Source organism: Diplotaxodon limnothrissa, linkage group LG4, assembly GCF_057381915.1.
Source record: "Diplotaxodon limnothrissa isolate DT_005_m linkage group LG4, D_limnothrissa_male_GT1.1, whole genome shotgun sequence".
Classification (NCBI taxonomy): domain Eukaryota; kingdom Metazoa; phylum Chordata; class Actinopteri; order Cichliformes; family Cichlidae; genus Diplotaxodon; species Diplotaxodon limnothrissa.
This window is the reverse complement of record NC_140599.1, coordinates 16,541,960-16,559,629: the sequence shown is the minus strand read 5'-3', so window position 1 is coordinate 16,559,629 and position 17,670 is coordinate 16,541,960. Positions and strand designations below refer to the sequence as shown.

The 17,670-nt window shown below is 38.1% G+C and overlaps 2 protein-coding genes across 2 annotated transcripts; one reads left to right on the top strand and one right to left on the bottom strand.

The window, feature by feature from the left end:
• Positions 1–1,228: 1,228 nt before the first annotated feature.
• LOC146633532 (adhesion G protein-coupled receptor E1-like) lies at positions 1,229–10,588 on the bottom strand. The gene is made up of 22 exons (XM_085351861.1): positions 10,573–10,588; positions 9,363–9,401; positions 9,170–9,262; positions 8,730–8,876; positions 8,530–8,655; positions 8,204–8,347; positions 7,881–8,030; positions 7,625–7,771; positions 7,497–7,543; positions 7,184–7,258; positions 7,030–7,059; positions 6,782–6,935; positions 6,582–6,695; positions 6,314–6,486; positions 4,999–5,184; positions 4,074–4,277; positions 3,739–3,980; positions 3,570–3,636; positions 3,377–3,468; positions 2,192–2,351; positions 1,452–1,517; positions 1,229–1,285 (listed from the first exon to the last, which is right to left on the bottom strand). The coding sequence occupies exons 1-22, from the start codon at positions 10,586–10,588 to the stop codon at positions 1,229–1,231; spliced, it is 2,529 nt and encodes an 842-aa protein (XP_085207987.1).
• A 1,130-nt stretch (positions 10,589–11,718) lies between these two features.
• Positions 11,719–17,413, top strand: gtf2f1 (general transcription factor IIF, polypeptide 1). Its single transcript, XM_085352313.1, has 14 exons — positions 11,719–11,755; positions 12,303–12,356; positions 13,333–13,382; positions 13,615–13,687; positions 13,896–14,089; positions 14,232–14,402; positions 14,535–14,740; positions 14,842–14,992; positions 15,105–15,160; positions 15,602–15,733; positions 15,847–15,920; positions 16,181–16,322; positions 16,481–16,613; positions 16,777–17,413. Exons 2-14 carry the CDS (start codon positions 12,345–12,347, stop codon positions 16,979–16,981), a joined length of 1,599 nt encoding a protein of 532 aa, XP_085208439.1. The 5' UTR covers positions 11,719–11,755; positions 12,303–12,344; the 3' UTR covers positions 16,982–17,413.
• Positions 17,414–17,670: the final 257 nt, after the last annotated feature.

The window sequence follows — 17,670 nt, the reverse complement described above, 5'->3', positions numbered from 1 at the left end:
CTGCACCAAATCAATTTAGAGACTAAGGACTTTTAAAGCACACTTCAAAATTGATCAAATAGCTATTTTATTTGTGAAATTAAAAAAATAGGGGCTGTCCTGCTTGTCCTACTTTTTTTTCTGTAGGCCATCTCGTATTTCTGATCTATTGAATATTTGTCCTTTCACACAAAAAAAAAACATTTCAAGCTTTCAGTCAAAACCTGCATCAGAGCTCACTCCTACTTCGAAACGAACCGTTTCAGTGTTTTGTGTATGCTAATTCATATGTACACGATCAGTGCCTGCATTTGCTTTACATTACCAACTACTCCTCCTTCAGGCTGCCCTCCACCAGTGCCCTACTGTCTGCTCTCATCAAGCTGCAGTAATCATGGCACCTGCATGAAAAATGTAGCCATACTGTGCTTCAGGGGGGCTGTATTTCAGGCCTGTAAAAAGGGCAAGACTCCTTCCTTTCCTCATGCCAAAAAGGCACCCATGAGTAAACCTTTTTATGGGACATTGATAATTAATGACCAACTTTCTTCCACCTAAATTCTAAATTAAAGTAAATAATGTATTTACTTTAAAGTCGTTTAAATGGTGACAAAAAACAGAACTTTGGGTGTCAGGCGACTTTATTGAGTCAAATTAAGCAGTATGTAAATCCCACAACCAACCACTTTAAAGCATTAACAGCAGTTTACTGTGTCTTGTAAAACTGGGCATTACAAGCCACTTGTACAATAGTTGACTCCAACCACTGAATCAATCATTGGTCAATTGCTGATCAGTCATCATTAAGCAACTTTAAATAAGCAAAACTAAAACTTAAGTAAGCAAATGTTTGCTTAACAACTAGATTTATTAAAGAAAAAATGCTGTCCAAACCCTCCTGACCCTGTGTGGAAAAAGTTATTGTCCTCTAGCCCTAATAACTGGTTGTGAAACCCAAGATCTGATGTATGATTTGGGCGCACCTATATCTGGCCATAACCTTTTCAAAGTAAAGTTGAACATTTGGGAGAAACACTTGGGACATTTAATCAGCAAGTAGTAGTTTAAAACACTTTCTAAATAAGTTTAAACAAGTATTACATAAAATGCACTAATTTTTCATGACAGAAAGAACTTATAAGGTTGATTCACAGTACAAATTCAAATATTTGACAAGAAAGTAAACAGTTGCCAGCAGAAAAGTATATAAATCTTCCATTTCCATCTTTCCTTCACTTATTTATCAACATCACCCTCTGTGCTCTTGAGGGATGTCCAAGTCCTCGGACACTGATGGTGCATTTCTCTGTCAAAAAGTAGTGCAGATACTTTAGAAAAACTAAAAAAATTGTTACAAAAGGTTTAAATTTATTACAAGCAAAGCAACGCTTTATGCGGTCACATTTGCAACACAGGTTAGCTTTTAAATTTAAAAAGTCTTATTGGTCAAGTGACTGCTATGCGAAACTTACCACTGAGCCGCCTTCTCTGGTCTTGTTGAAAGAACAGGTCAGCCATTTGACATACTCATCTCTAATCTAGAATATGAAATAAATGCACATTTTGAAAAATAAATGAAATAACTCTCACTATAAAACTCATAAAAAATACTACCAATATGTTTTAACTAGAGATGATGTTAAATCACAGAGCTGGTCATTATTAAACAGGTGTTTAATGTGGTGCATTCCCTATAGATAGATCCATAAAGCCACAGAGCCATTGCTAGTGGGGCAGAGATTAGCTTTTATTTAACTACATTTTAACTTAATTTTTTTTCTCTTATAAAGAATACATCTATTCGCTTCCGCTTATCCTTTTCAAGGTCGCGGGGTGCGCTGGAGACTATCCCAGCTGTCGTAGGGCCAGAGGCAGGGGTACACCCTGGACAGGTCGCAGGCTGTCGCAGGGCTAACACAAAGAGACAGACAACCATTCACACTCACATTCACTCCCGCATTCACACCTATGGGCAATTTAGATTACTCAATTAACCTATTCCCACTAAGTGCATGTCTTTGGATGGTGGGAGGAAGCCGGAGTACCCGGAGAGAACCCACACAAACAGGGGGAGAACATGCAAACTCCACACAGAAAGACCCCGGCCTGATGGTAGAATTGAACTCAGGAATAATATAAAGAATGAATTATAAAAAGTTTGACATACAGTATGTAAGAAAAGTGTTAAGAAACACTGGTATAATGAGTCTACCTCCTTGTTGAGGACACAGTGGACAATGTAGAGAAAAGTACCCTGCTGGGAGTTCAGAACTATAAAAGCAACCTGAAAGAACAGGTTCGTCTGGTACAGGCCAAGAATCCAGGTACAGCCAAGTATAACAAACTGGGCCAGTATCTTGAACAAAATCAACCTGCAAACAGAACAACAGAAGGTTTTTACAGTTCTTTACAAAACATTGGAGCAGGATGTTAAATAAAAAAGTCAGTATGCTAAATGAATTCATTTCTCTACTGTAACTGCACTTATAGTCAAACAGGAAGACATGTTTAGTCTCTAGAGATGAACTGATTGTCTGGCAAGGGAAAGGTATCTCCCAATTTCCAGTCTTCTCTGGTCCAGAAGGGGGACTGGCTGGTCGGCGTCTTGCGCATACATTTCATGAGCAAATTGTTACAAACTACTACTTCTACACACTCACAGTGCACAAATAAAAAATGATTTACTTGCACATGGAAACGCATGCAAATAGTTGTGCGCACACTCACAGGCGCATGCCAACAAGTTGTCAGCATGGAAACTCCCCACCACGAGTGAAGACACAAAGTTCGCCAAAGTAAACGACCACAGAAAATGTTTGTTATGACAAACCTGATCAAACACTTAACTCTGTACTTTTTAAAAATTAGCCAACAAATGAAAAGTGAGTCAAGCTAAACTATTCAGAGCTCAGAACCAACCACAAGTAAGAGAGTCAGGCAAGAGCTGTGAAAGGAAAATTACAGACAGGTGAGAAAAAAGGGGAAAGGGTTGATGTCCTCTCATCCGGGGAATTCATAAGTATACGGGAAAATGATGCAAGTGTCTGATATAAAGGTATACAGCAGCTCATTTCTATTCAATTATTAGCATGCTTGAAAGAGAAAATCCTGTAACTTACTGAGTTTGGAGCAAAAGTTTATTTATCTATTTATTTATTTTTTATTATGCAAATAATATTTTGCATTGAAAAAAGTTGATTATTCTTTTTATATAATGTCAGTTGTAGTTGAAATAGGGAAAAATCTGTGTTGTCATTTAGCAAATAATCAGAATCAGAATGGAAATCGCACTTAGTCTGGAGTCTCTACTGAGTGACATTTTTTTTTAAAAGCTGCACAAAAATCTTAATGATTACTCAGAATTTGAACTTGCTTTTTAAACAAACCTCAAACTTACTTTGTATCTTTGGACTGAGAGATATCACTTTTTATGTTAGCCAAGGTGGGCCGCAGACTCCATAAAGTTGCACCAAACAGGTAGCAATTCATCTGATAAAATAATCAGATTTGTAATTTAACTTTGAGACAAATTATCATTATAAGAAAAAAATGTAATGTGTAATACAGTTCTAACACAAAAATAGACACACAGCAAGGATCGCTATCACTGGCCCTGTTAAAGCCCATTTGAAGTTTCGTTTTTCTGACAGCCAGCATCTGCAATTCAAACGCACATCAGAGACCATTATCCAGTCTTGTACATTTAGTAATAAAAGGATTTAATGCATAAATCGGTGCATTGCACTGTGTCTGACTTACACATTAGCCTCAGTACGTCCATATCCACCAGAATACATCAGTGCCGAAACACCCACAATCACAAATGGAACACCATAGCCAATCAGATAGAGAAGAGGCCTGGGGAGGCCATCTCTTTGAATGACTTTCACCTGGGAGAGCTTCCGTACCAACAAGTGGAGCTGTAGTGCCTCCAGCAACATCCACACAAAACTGGCAACAATTAAGAAGTGGAGAAGCCCTGCCATGACAGTGCAGGCCAGCTGTAGAGACAGATAAATATGTTTAAGCTTTATGGACAATTGGAACACAATAGATAATCTTTTGATAATTCTTGGAGTTTAGCCACATTGTACCTTATTATCAGTGTATTTGTCATTCCACAACAAGAGCAGTTGTGAAAAAAACAGGTTGAGGCAGAGGTGGAGACGGGCTGTGTTGTTAATTTTGGGATTCCAGCTGCACAGAAGGAAGGTAAAGATGGCCAAAGCCAAGAAGAATAGTCCAATAATCACACATATCCGGTTCAGCCACTCTAAGAAGTCATTCTGTGGCACAGGCTGAAAATGAGATACATGGATACTGATGAAAATGGATGTAAATTTGGCTATAACTGTGCTTGACTTATTGGCTTATTGAAATGCTTTAAAGCTGACAAATGTCTAAGATCCAGGAGATTTTTTAAGAGCAATTTTTGTTGAGATATCATCTGAATTTCAGGAGCGCCCCCTCTGGCCTCAGGCTATAAAAGCCCCCCTTCTCCAATACCTGCTGTTCTCATTTTCATGCCCCCCCCCCTTCCTTTTTTCTTTCCTCTCTTCTCCTGTCCTCTCCTCTCTTCCTTTCCTCCCTTTATTTCTCATTAGTACAGGGGCCTTCAAGGCCTTCCCCAAACCGCAGCACTAATCACACTCCTTCATCCCTCATTGCTCATCGTTACCAAGGGAGTGGTCCCTGCTAGTGAAATGTTGTGTCTCTTTCTAATTCTGCATATGCCAAGAAGTGTGGGATAAACTGTCTAAAACTGGGTGTGTAAAGTGTACTATACTTGTTGACAAAGCAGTTTGACAGAATACCAAATTAAAGTTCTACAGAAATTTTGACTGATTACAAAAAAAAATTTCTTCCACTTAAAATGTAAAAAGGGATTTAACCGCTTATATACACTGCATGTTTCCATTTGTCAAATTGTGGAGTTTTAATCAAATCTGAAAAATGTACAAGTATGTTAAGTCCTGTAAGTAATAAGACTTCAACCTTACCAACATGTAACTGACATACCTCCCCAATCTGCATTATGAGAGCAAAGGTAGAAAGGTGTGAGCAGCTACAAACAGTGTAGTTTTTGTGAGAGTATGCAACCCAGCAACCCTCTTCTGACCAACGCATCGTCTCTCCATTTTGTCCACCTTCGGCTTCTCCGGCTTCCCAGTACACACAAGTGACCATTCCATTATCTGGTACTTCCTAAAAAAAAAAAAAAATAGGCAAAGGCAAGAATAAAAAGTCTGATTCTTTTTCAATACATGCAGTGGTGTGAAAAGTGTTTGCCCCCTTCCTGATTTCCTGGTGTCTTGCATATTAAACACAAATGTTAATATTGGACAAAGAGAGAAAGACATCATACCACGATCTAAAGAAACAACGGAGAAACAAAGTCACTGATAGCTATGAGTCTGGAAAGCTTCCTGGCTTCCTCCTGGAGTGACTGGGCTACCAAAATTACTCCAAGAGCACATTCACAACTCATCCAGGATGTCACAAAAGAACCCAGAACAACATTAAAGAACTGCAAGCTTCATGTCTCAGTTAAGGTCAGAGTTCATGCTTCAAGAATAAGAAAGAGACTCGGCAAAAATGTCATCCACAGAGGAGTTCAAGAAATAAAACAGTTCTGACCAAAAGGCCCATCTCACCTTTGCCAAAAGCCCATTTTGATGATCTTGAAGACTTTTTGGAAAATATTTTGTGTACTAATGAGATTTGAGTTCCATTACATCTGGGGTTGTTGTGGTGCCTTAGGATCTGAAAAACCATGAATTCTGCTGTTTACCAAAATATCCTGAAGGAGAATATCATCCATCTGTTCAAGACCTCACTCTGAGGCACGCTGATGATGATTCAAAATTATCCAAAACACATCAGCAAGTCCACCTCCAGCTTAAGAAAAACTAAATTAAGACTTTGGAGTGGCCAAGTCCAATTCCTGACCTTAATCAGATTGAGACGCTGTCGATCAAAAACCCTCCAATGTGGCTGAATGAAAACAATTCTGCAAAGACGAGTGGGCCAAAATTCCTCCACGGAGCTGTAAAAGACTCATTGCCACGTATTGCAACACTTGACTACAGTTGTTGCTGTTAAGGGTGACCCAGCCAGTTATTAGGGTTAGGGGGCAATTACTTTTTTTTCCCTTAATGACAAATACCTACACTTAGACACTGCATTTTGAGTTTACTTGCATTATCTTTGTCTATTATTTATATTTGTTTGATGATCTGAAACATTTAAGTGACAAACATACTAAAAATCCAGGAAAACAGGAAGGGGGCAAACACTTTCACAACACTCTATATGTACAATCTTGATGCTACACCTTGTGTTGAATTGTAAAGTTGACAGGCTCTGTCAGGTTGGTGGTGTTTATTCCTGGTATTATGGCAGTTAAAACATCTGAGTACATCTCTGTCAAATTCTTGGTTTTGAAGTATTGATGACTGAGAATGCTCTCCATCCCATCTAGCGTCAGAAAGGCGGCTGATACAGAACCTGGAAGTGGTCACATCACAAAAAAACCCAACAACAACAACCACATTCATCTTGATGCACCTGTGTCAGTCAACATTTTAAAAAAAAGCTCTTACCATTGTTGGCCCTAGCTAGATCCTCCAAGTTGATTTTCATTTCGTATTCCTTGGCAGAGAGGGATGAACTCTTGCTATCATAGCTCAATGAACCAATGGCCACTAGACTCAAATCTTGAACACAGATATGCATTCATTATGTTTGTATTTACTAAGAACTCAAACTTGACCTATTAGCGTAAAGTTGAGCTTGGTCTTACCCACTGTTGAAGTGTGCATTTCCTTTTTTATTTTCGTCTCAGTCGACGGAGTCATTGCAACAACGAGCTGCTCTGAGAGGCCAAGAATAACACTACCAGTCTCCCCGTCTCCTTCACTGCTTGTGCTGGTAAGTGTTCCAACACCTGAAACCATCTACAGAAGACTTGAGTTATTGTAATGAACAAATAAACAAGCAAATGAAATGAATAAACTGGAAATATAAAGCTATGACTCTGCTTTTTAGTACCATAGATGTAGAAAAGCAGTTTGCAACTGTCTGCAAAGATGTCAAGAATGGAGAAAATTGCGTTAGATAAAAAATAACTGCCGGGTTTTCTGTGCATCACGTTACATCCTATTTGTTGTGTAGCATTTACAAGTTAACGTTTTTAACTACGTACCACATCCGGTAAAAGGACACCTGTATTGTTCTTCAGGTCTTCACCCAAGTTTTCAAGGAAAGCTCTCTCTTTTGTCTTATCCTGAAATTAACGTTTGGGTTTAGTTTATGTTTGCTACACGATTGCATCTTTAAAAAACGGGGATTTATGTTTTGTATAACTGTCTAATTACAGTCGAATGTATTACTGTGAAAAAGTGATCTTTATCAAAGAACTAACTTACAATCAAAATCATGAAACATAACGGGTTATTAATGAACTTTGTTATGCATTAAAAAGTTAGCCAGTTAGCCTCTAAAACATAAATCACCACGAGTCTTACCTTATTAGGTTTGATTTCATCTAGAATGTCTTCAAGGCCTGTCAGTAAATTAAAAAAATACATTTAAATTCTAAACACTTTTGAAAATCTAAAATGTCTTTGAAGTCAGCTTTGCTCACTTTTACAAAAAGTGATGCCCGCCTTCCAAATTACACCAGTTGATGGGTAGAATCCATCAGGGCAGGAACAATAGAAGGTGCCTGGTGCATTAGTACACACAGTTTGGTTACCACACAGTCCAGGAGTTTCACTGCACTCATCTACATCTAAAGCGGTGAGAGAAACACAAGGGGCTGTTTTTCTTGCTTGTTTGTTTTTTGGAAATTATATATTTATTTGCTTTTGGAAACAAAAGAGCATAGGAATAGCACATACCATTGCATGGGTTAGCAATGCTGGCTATAACATGTGGATTGTCCACTCGATAACCAGTAAGGCAGGTACAGTTGTAAGATCCAATTGAATTTGTGCAGTTACAGTTTGCTCCACAGATGTTCAACACATGGGCAGCACACTCATCAATATCTGTAACACACATTTAATCAAATTCAAGCTGCAGGTCAAAAAATACTACGGCAGGTTGTGAGACTGAACCTGTTTCTTTTGTATATATTCTGCATTTTTTCATATTAAACTGCAGTCTCTTTGCCTATATCTACAGTTTTCAGCTAGTGCCTTTGTAAATATGTTGTAAATACCAGTGCATATGTTGGTCATGCTGGGTTCTTTGGATTGATCAGTTGGTGCGTAACCTGGTATACACCCACAGGTATAAGCTCCAGGTGTGTTTGTGCAGATAGAATCAGGGCCACAGATAGATGAGGTTAGACACTCATCATTATCTGAAAAGAAGACAGTCAGTGTAAACAAATTCAATTTATGTTCTTTGTGTACTGAAAATTACACTTAATATGCTTTTCTAATTATGTTAATCACTCAAAGAACTTTATGCTACAAGCTATATTCACTCAAACACACAAAAGGATTTTCCTACCAAACACATGACATAAATAATAATACAGACCTTGGCAAACAGGGGTTGCATCTGATTGAATGTGAAAGCCTTCATTGCAGTTGCACACATAGCTTCCAATTGTATTGGTGCAGGACCCATATTGCCCGCAGATATTGGCAAGACATTCATCAATATCTAAACATACCACAGTTACCAAGTTAAAATCTGCATTAAAAATAGATTTTGTTATTTTGTGTTTTTATTGGTACCTGTGCATCCATTGGACGTTCCAGGTGGCAGTGTTGGATCTGCTACACTGAAACCATTCAAACAGGTGCATATATATGACCCGACGGTGTTCTTACAATTTGAGTTAGGACCACAAATCCCTGTAGTCCTCTGGCACTCATCAATATCTGACAAAAAGAATAATAACAAACCAGCTGCAAACTTTAACAGTATTGACATTTAGTGAAGTTTATTTTCTTTTGTTTTTAGTTATTTATTGTTACTTTAGTTTGTTTGTGAAGTTTATTTAGAACAAACATTAGTGTAAATCTTTGTATTATTATCATTCAGCATGGTTCCTATCTCCAAGAGAGAGGCCAGCCATCCTTTGGAGAAGGCTCATTTCTGCCACTTGTATCCACATTCTAAATTTTGTGGTCTCTACCCAGAGCTCTTTGATCAGCTTGATGGCCCCCCTTACCTACAGTGTCCTGGTAATGCTGTGAAAGTTCTGCCAGAGGTGGGAGTTGAAGATCTCTTTGATAGTGGCCTCTCCCAGACTTTCCCAGAGCACCTGCACAATGCAAATCAAATATGTACAATAATTATCACACATAATTTATTACTTTATGGTGATTTTAAATCACATATATTGGCTATTTATTTGTTCATACCAGGAGGAAACACAGTAATAACAGGTATCACAAGCAAACCTGAAACAAAGAAGATAAAAAGTTATAGAAATGTTTAATTAATCTTAAAAATTACTGTTAAATTGTTATACTATTGAAAAGTAATCATTCACGTTACCATCTCTATAATGTCACATACCAACTTCATTTTTACACTTGAATCAAACTGAGGAATGCCTCCAAGACTGTATAATTTTTCTTTTTTAGTAGAATACATTAAGGAACATGACAAAGGATATATTAATGTAGTGCACACGGCATGGAAAGATGTGCTGTGTTTGCAAGTTTAAGTATGCTCTCCAGGTGACAAAATAAATGCTAATCAAAATAGTCATAAAAATAACTACAACAATCCTCATCCACCTACATGGACTGAGTCTTATATAGTGCTTTTCTACTCTACCTGACAACTTAAAGCACTTTATACAACTTGCCTCATTTCCACATTCACACCTATTTATAAAAAAACAAGCATTCTGTTGATGTGTTATTGCTTTATATGTAACATACACACACATGAATACATGGTGGTTCCTCACTTGTTTCTACACATCCTAATCAATGTCCCCTCATCTTGGGTTCACAGTGTGTCTTCTTTCAAAACTTGGCAAAGTAATGACACAGCACAATAACTTGTACTTCCATAAAATTGTTTGATCTTGGAATCTGCAGTTGTTGAGAAATGATCCATAAAGCTTCTGGAATGAGCTTCCCAAAGCCCTGACCTCAAGTCTACTAAAAATATGTGGACTACGCTTTAAAGCCGGGTCCATGCAAATGCAAAAGAGTGGTCAAATATTTGCTATAATAATTTTTTTGAGGGTTACCAAAAGCGTATGTTCAGATGTATTTTTCTTTAGGACTGCCAACAGAACATTTATCAAAGGCAAAATACAATTTCAATCAAAAAGAGCTTTTTTCATTAAAAAAAAAATCTAGATTTTTTTCTGCTTTCAGGTTCTATTTTGAATTGAATGAAAATTACATACCAAGTAGAAGTGACAAAGCAAAGTAATTCATCATCATACGAAACATCGTGTGTCAATGACATCTGCTCGTCAGTCCTGAATACTTGTAGCACACACTGTGAAATTTGAATTGCTTCCCAAAAAAGTTAATCCTGCCTTAAACATGCAAAGAGATAATGCAAATACAAATTGAAGATGATAAAAAAAATACAGTCACTGTGCACCATTTGTAGCAGACATGTTCAAGGATTGCAATTAAAATAGCCCATTATTTAATCACTGCTTATCTTATGCACTGTATCGTGCATACATATATATACACTGTGTATCTGTTTCCCTTTATCATAGCTTTTCGATCTAATCTTGGTCAAATCCATAGTCTTCTTCCTTGCTAACAAGTTTATTATATGACCTTATTATATGACCAGCGACAAGTCGAAGTTAAACAGTCAAATGTGTGATAAAGGATAAACAAGTGCCTATAAGTAATTATTATTAGTCAGTTCAGATTGTTCATCAAATTTTCTCTTTCTTATTAGTGTTTGTAGCATTTAATGTCATGTTTCCTTGGCAGTGCTGTTTTTGTGAGTCAATCAATGTGGATAATGGAAAGTAAAGGCAACAATCAATACTACTTTACTAGTTGACAAGATAAATTTTAAAAAATACACTTCTCTTTTTGTTTTGTTACTTCTGGGAGGGTTTTGATAAGTCATATAGGACAAATTTGTACACGTGTTCTAAGGCCCATGTCAAGGTATGTTCTTGTTATGGTCAGAGCCTGCAATTCAAGCACATGTGACACATTCTTGGGTTTCTTTTGTCTCTAATATTGTGTGTGTGTGTGTGTGTGTGTGTGTGTGTGTGTGTGTGTGTGTGTGTGTGTGTGTGTGTGTGTGTGTGTGTGTGTGTGTGTAATGTATATCTAATATAAATGAAACAGGGTTGAATTAAACTGCTCCACAGAGCAGGCTATCATTGTAATCACTCGCTAAATCCTCTGTTACACACTAAATGCTATTGACATACAGGTACTATGAGGGATATTTTATGTCTCTTTAATTGCTTCTCACACAGGCAAATTGCATTTATTCACAAAATGAATATTTAAAACTAATAAAACCCTAAAACACACATTTTACTAGTTTATTAGTGCAGATTGTGGATATCATCTTACACACGTGTTTGAAAATGTTGCGTTAAAGGTAGTGCCACTTTCTGGAAATATTTTCCTCGGTGGATGAGTAGTGGGGTGGTAGAAAGAAACTCTTAAACAAGATAAACTGGTGAATACAAGGGAACAAGCGGAACCCTTCAAAGGGACTGGTAGGAACCAATGTCTACAGTAAATGTTTCCTATTGACCATAGAGGCAAACGGAACAAGTGCAATTGGAGTGCACACAGCGGTAAGACGGTATATAATCATTTATGAGCCGATATTTCATATTTAGTCTTTTTAATTTCCAATATTTTTTGCATTGGTCGAAGATGGATAGGTCTCATGAGTTTACAGTGTTCCTGCTTGTTTTCACAGTTAGCTACAGACCGCAGCTACAGCTGCTTGCAAAATGTGGTGCTGCTAAAGCTAACGTACAAAGATATAAACATCAGTTACACCTCGTTTCGTATAACTTTAGCCTAATTTAACTTTAGTCAGTCTTTCTTGTAATATTACAAATGAGTCATGGAAGGGGGATAGGTTTCCTTTATTCTGCCGCGTTTGTTTTAATCCTAAAATTGTCATAACTTGCTGAAAACGCTTATAAAGCATTATTTGAATGTCTTCGTGCAGGGATATCGTACCTTCACAGACCTTTTCGGTTCTCTGTTTCTCAGCTGGATAATCTGAGTTAAAAATAAACACAAACTGACTGAATTATATATTATTATGTATTATCTTATTAGTATCATTACTCTGTTTTCGTAACGGTGTGTCCACCTCGCTTAAAGCAGCTGTTGATGTGGTGTCGTAAATCCAGAGACTGACAACCAACCATGACATCACTGGTAAGCTTTCATTTGACAACACAAAAGTATGTCTTTATTTTCTTTTGATAATTTGATCCACTCTTGTGCTATGTTTAATGCCGTGAATCTACAGTGTTGTGCAAAAGTCTTGAGCCATCCCTCATTTCTCCATGTTTTTTTCCCAAGTAGCCAGAATTAATTGTATTTTTAAGTGGTCTTTGGAAACAGTTCTCCAGGCTTTCTGACGGAGTTTTCTTTGGCTGCTTCGTAAACTCATTTTCAGTCCAGTCCTTGCACCTAATTATTTTCAGAGGAGTTGCTTTTCGTTTTTTGTTTTTTTGTTGGTCGGTTTGTTTGTCAACCACTTAACACTGACCTATTATTCAAGCATGAAAGAGGCAGGTAACACAAAAGATTATCCAGTGTTGTACCTCATTACAGTTCGGCTCATTTCAGTTTGGCTAATTCCAGTTTCCCTTTTTTTTCTCTCTCTCTTTTTTCTCTTTCTAAAAACTACATTGACAGCAGATGCAAAAAAAATATTCACTTTTTCCAGTGCTTTTCTCGCTTTTATTTGTCTCCATAGTCTTCCTTGAAAATGCTTTGATCCTTTGTGGTCTTCTTTACATTGTCCAATCAGGTTGGCAAAGATTTTAAGTGTCTGATTAGGTTTGTTGTCAAAAAATGAGCTTTGGACGTTCTTCTGGAAGCCTGGGGAACTATTACAGAAGACATCTTGGAAGAAATGACAAGAAAGCTTGGATAAGAGAGTTCAGGCTGTGTTGAAGAATTAAGCAAATTATACTAAATATTGACTTTAAAGTTTGTTACAATTGTACAAACTCCATTTTTACCTTATATGTGGTTTGAGTAAGTTATTGCATTTCCATTTTACTTGTAAATATAAAGGAAGAGACTCAAGACTTTTGAGCTGTACTGGTCCGACATGGCTTTCATGGTGTGCACATTATTCAAATGTGACAGGCTTCCAACAAGAACACTTTTTCTCTTACAGGGAAGCAGCAGCAGCACCTCAACCACAGAATACATCGTGCGTGTCCCCAAGTGAGTAACACATGTAAATATCCAAAGAGATTTGTGTGCACAGGACTTGCCTTATGTCACTGTTTTGCATGTGTTCATGTGTGTTTTGGTCATTCTAGGTGTCACTTGAAGACGTGCATGTGCATGACTATTAGAAGATGAGCTCAATTCATTTGCGTCACGCAAATGAATTGAGCTCAGTTATGTTGCACAATAACTCACTATATTCTTCTTTTTTTTTTTCTTTGCATAGAAACACTAGCAAGAAGTACAATATAATGGCTTTCAATGCAGGGGACAGAGTCAACTGTTCAACATGGACACAGGTGGGCTTCATACTTTAACTACACCTCACAGACAAAGCTTAGGTTTTCAGTATGACAGAGCTAGAGTTGATATGAGAAAGGAATATCAGCCAGTCTTATTCGCCTTAAACAAAAAAAAAAGAGCGAGAAAGATGTGATAAATTTAGGAATGAGTAGGCTGGGGTTTGTTTTTTTTTCACTTTTCCATTGCTCTTTCTCCTTTCCCCAGGCTCGTATGGAAAGAGATATGAGTGCTCGGAAGATATATGGGGAGGAAGAGACCCCTGAAGGCGCAGCAGGTAGTGAGTTTGGCAAAAAGCAGCGCGAGGAAGCTCGTCGGAAGAAGTTTGGTATCGTCACGCGTGAATTCAAAGTGGAGGACCAGCCCTGGATTCTCAAGGTTAATGGTAAAGCTGGCAAGAGGTGAGTAGAGAGACTCCCTCTGAGTTACTCTCCAAAAGTGTTGGTAATGCAAGATAAAATTATGTATTATAAGAGTTATTATTTAGAGAAATCTCGGTGACTTGATGTCTGTAAAGAATGTTTTTTTTTTTTTTTTTTTAAGGTTCAAAGGTATAAAGAAGGGTGGCGTTACAGAAAATGCATCCTACTACATCTTCACGCAGTGTCCCGATGGAGCTTTCGAGGCTTTTCCTGTTCACGGCTGGTACAACTTTACACCACAGGCCAAACACCGAACTCTGACTGCTGAGGAGGCTGAGGAGGAGTGGGGCAGGTGAAAGGGAAAGGACGGGGGTGGTTTGGGATTAAAAGTGATGAAGAAAAATGAGTACTTAAAAAATAAGTACTCAGTTGACCCTAGATGTTAATTGTTTGATTTTAAGACAGTCACCCTCTGTTTTTCTAGGCGGAACAAGGTGGTGAATCACTTTAGCATCATGCTTCAGAGACGTCTTCGAGAGCAGGAGCGGGGTGAGGAAGACGAAGACGAAGGAGAAAAATCTGGGAAGAAGAAAAAGAAGGGGGGCGGAAGAGGGGGTGACCTGCGCATTCATGACCTGGAGGACGAGCTGGAGATGAGCAGTGATGACAGTGACAGCAGTATGGGGGACGGTAAGGAGAAAGACACAACAAGAAGAAGAGACTATTGTAAAACGTCTCCAGCTTTCATCTTTTGATTTTCTTCCTTCAAACACTTTGGCTTTGTTGGACAGATGGAGAGAGCAAGCCAAAGGTAAAAAAAGATGCTGGGAAAGGAAAAGCAAAGAGAAAGAAGCAAAAGAGTAAAGACAACGAGGCTCTGGAAGACAGCGATGACGGAGACTACGAGGGCCTAGAAGTGGATTATATGTCAGATGAAAGCAGGTCAGATCCGTTACACGGTAGCACACAAAGACTCACACTGTATCAACAATGTTTGGGTTTTTTTTGTTGTTTGTTGTTTTATTTATTCATTTATTTTGTGTTTCAAATTTAGCTCAGAAGAAGAACCGGAAAAGGGAAAGCCTGTCAAAGCAGAGGAACACCCTAAAGGTCAGATCAATTTATTGTTAAAAATACTCAATAAAAGTGAAGCTATAAAACACAGTAAATGTAAATGGACGTGTACTTGGATGTTCACACAGTCTCACACACATTCATACAAACCCTAAAGGAACACAATCTGATGGATGCATCACAGGCGACTCACGGTTTCAACATGCTGATTGGTAGACGCACCATTCTATCTTTTGCGGCACAGGCACCCCCAAACATATGATTTTATGCATACAGTGTCAAAAAATTTATTTTAGGCATTGAAAAGTTAGGTGAGTGGAAGGTGACCTGAGTAGACACAATCTTGAAAATGACTTAGGTCTCATATAACTTAGCTCCGCATCTGGACGAACGTTATGGCCAGATACCTGCCAGAAGTGTCTAGTTTTTCACTAATCAATGCATTTAGATTGTTTCTGAATATTTATCCTTTTGTAGGGATTGATGAAGAATCTGAAAGTGAGGAAGAGAGTGAGGAGGAGAAACAGAATGATGAGGAAGCAAAAGAGGAGGAAGAGGAGGAGGAAGGGAAGAAAACCCCAGTTCAAATGGAGAAGAAGAAGAAAAAAGGTAAAAAAAATTTTAAAAAAAAGTCACAACACGTACTGTTGAATGGAGTATTTTAAAATATGTGAGCAATGTGTGTGTATGAGTAGTCAGATTTATGTTCTTGTGCTTCACAGACAGCAGTGGAGAATCAGACAGCTCAGATGACAGTGACATCGAAGGAGAGACGGCCTCTGCTCTGTTCATGGCGGTTAGTGTGCGTAACTGAACAAATTCACATTTATTTCTTTTTAAGCCAAATTAGTTTGTAATATATTTTCCTATCATTATCATAATTAACATCAGTACCGTTGTTGCTTAATAAAACAATGGCTCGACCAGTGTGCGACCAGTTTTGTAATGCTGAAGCTTTGGAGTATTTCATATTAGTGCGGATTGTTATTCTATATTGGAATTTTTCATTCTTTGTTTGCATTCTCATCAATTATCGTCTTTTCCTTCCTATCTCAGAAGAAACGCACACCTCCTAAACGTGCTGGTGGCCGTGGCTCTGCAGGCAGCTCCAGGACTGGTAGCCGTCCTGGAACTCCATCCTTAGACTCTGCCTCCACCTCGAACACACTCCGTGCTGCCGCCAGCAAGCTGGAGCAAGGTGATTTCTCAGAAAGCCCACACAAATGCTCATACGTTCACAGTATAGTGTACATACGTAGATATATGCAGGACCTTCACAAGTAGCTTTCTACTCTCAAATCTTCTCTTTTTGTTATTCCATTCCAAACAAACTTGTCTTCTCTGTCTTGTCTCCAGGTAAGAGACAAGGTCCTAGCATCGACTCACCTGCTGCCAAAAAGCTTAAGATGGAACCCAGCACCCAGAGCCCTGTTCCCTCTGGGAAGAGCACACCTCAACCCCAATCAGGCAAATCCACCCCAAGCTCAAGGTAAGGTCCAGGTTTTTTTTTTTCTTCAATACAGTTTCATAGACACACAGTTATTTCTTCCTGCTTGTCTTACGATTCAGAAGGCTAACATAAATACACCAATAGATATATAATGTAAATATGAGTGTTAAACTGTATTCTTTACTTTTCATTCACCCCACAGTGATGTGCAGCTGACAGAGGAAGCAGTCCGCCGCTACCTGATCCGTAAACCAATGACCACTAAAGACTTGTTGAAGAAGTTCCAGACTAAGCGCACCGGCCTGAGCAGTGAGCAGACTGTCAACGTGCTGGCACAGATCCTTAAGCGCCTCAATCCAGAGCGCAAGAACATAAACGACAAAATGCACTTCTACCTCACTGAATAACCAAAGGAACAGAGGGATGTTGTGGTTGTAGAAGTGGTGAAGTGCTAAAACTGACCCTCTTTTGTTCAAAGGTTATAGTGTTTTCAATAAAACCCATGGAAGAATAGTCTGCACAGGTTGTTCTGTGATATGCCACAGCACAGGAAGCTAGACCCGCCTTCAGCAGAAGTCACCTTAAAGCGGACTTATTTTGTCAGTTTTCTTTTCTGTATTTTTATTCTTGAACTCTAAAACAGTAAAATTGCTTTGCAAGATTTCCAGTTCAAAATATATACATGTAGATTTTTTTATCTTCCACTTTGCTGTAGTGCAGTTTATCCTTTGTTTTAGCTGCCTACCACTTCCTTGTAAGCTAACTTTGTTTTGATTGGCTGCCCCTCCTAAAAAAAAAAAAAAAAAAAAAAGTTGTTTTACAGGGTTCTCATTTACATCAAAAATAGTACAATAGGTTCCCTTTAAGTAACAGACTTGTCCATGAAATTATGTTGAATGAAAAATTTTGTTTTGACCTGATAGTTAAAACCTGATAGTTCTGTTTTGTTTTGTTTTTTTGTTTGTTTTTAATTCCTTGCATAGAAATTTTTTTCTAATAAAACTATTCTTATGTAAGGATTTGAGTTTTTGTACCTCCTTCAATGTTAAAAAAAACCTTTTGTCCTTTAAGGACAAAACTGGGCAGTTTTATTTTT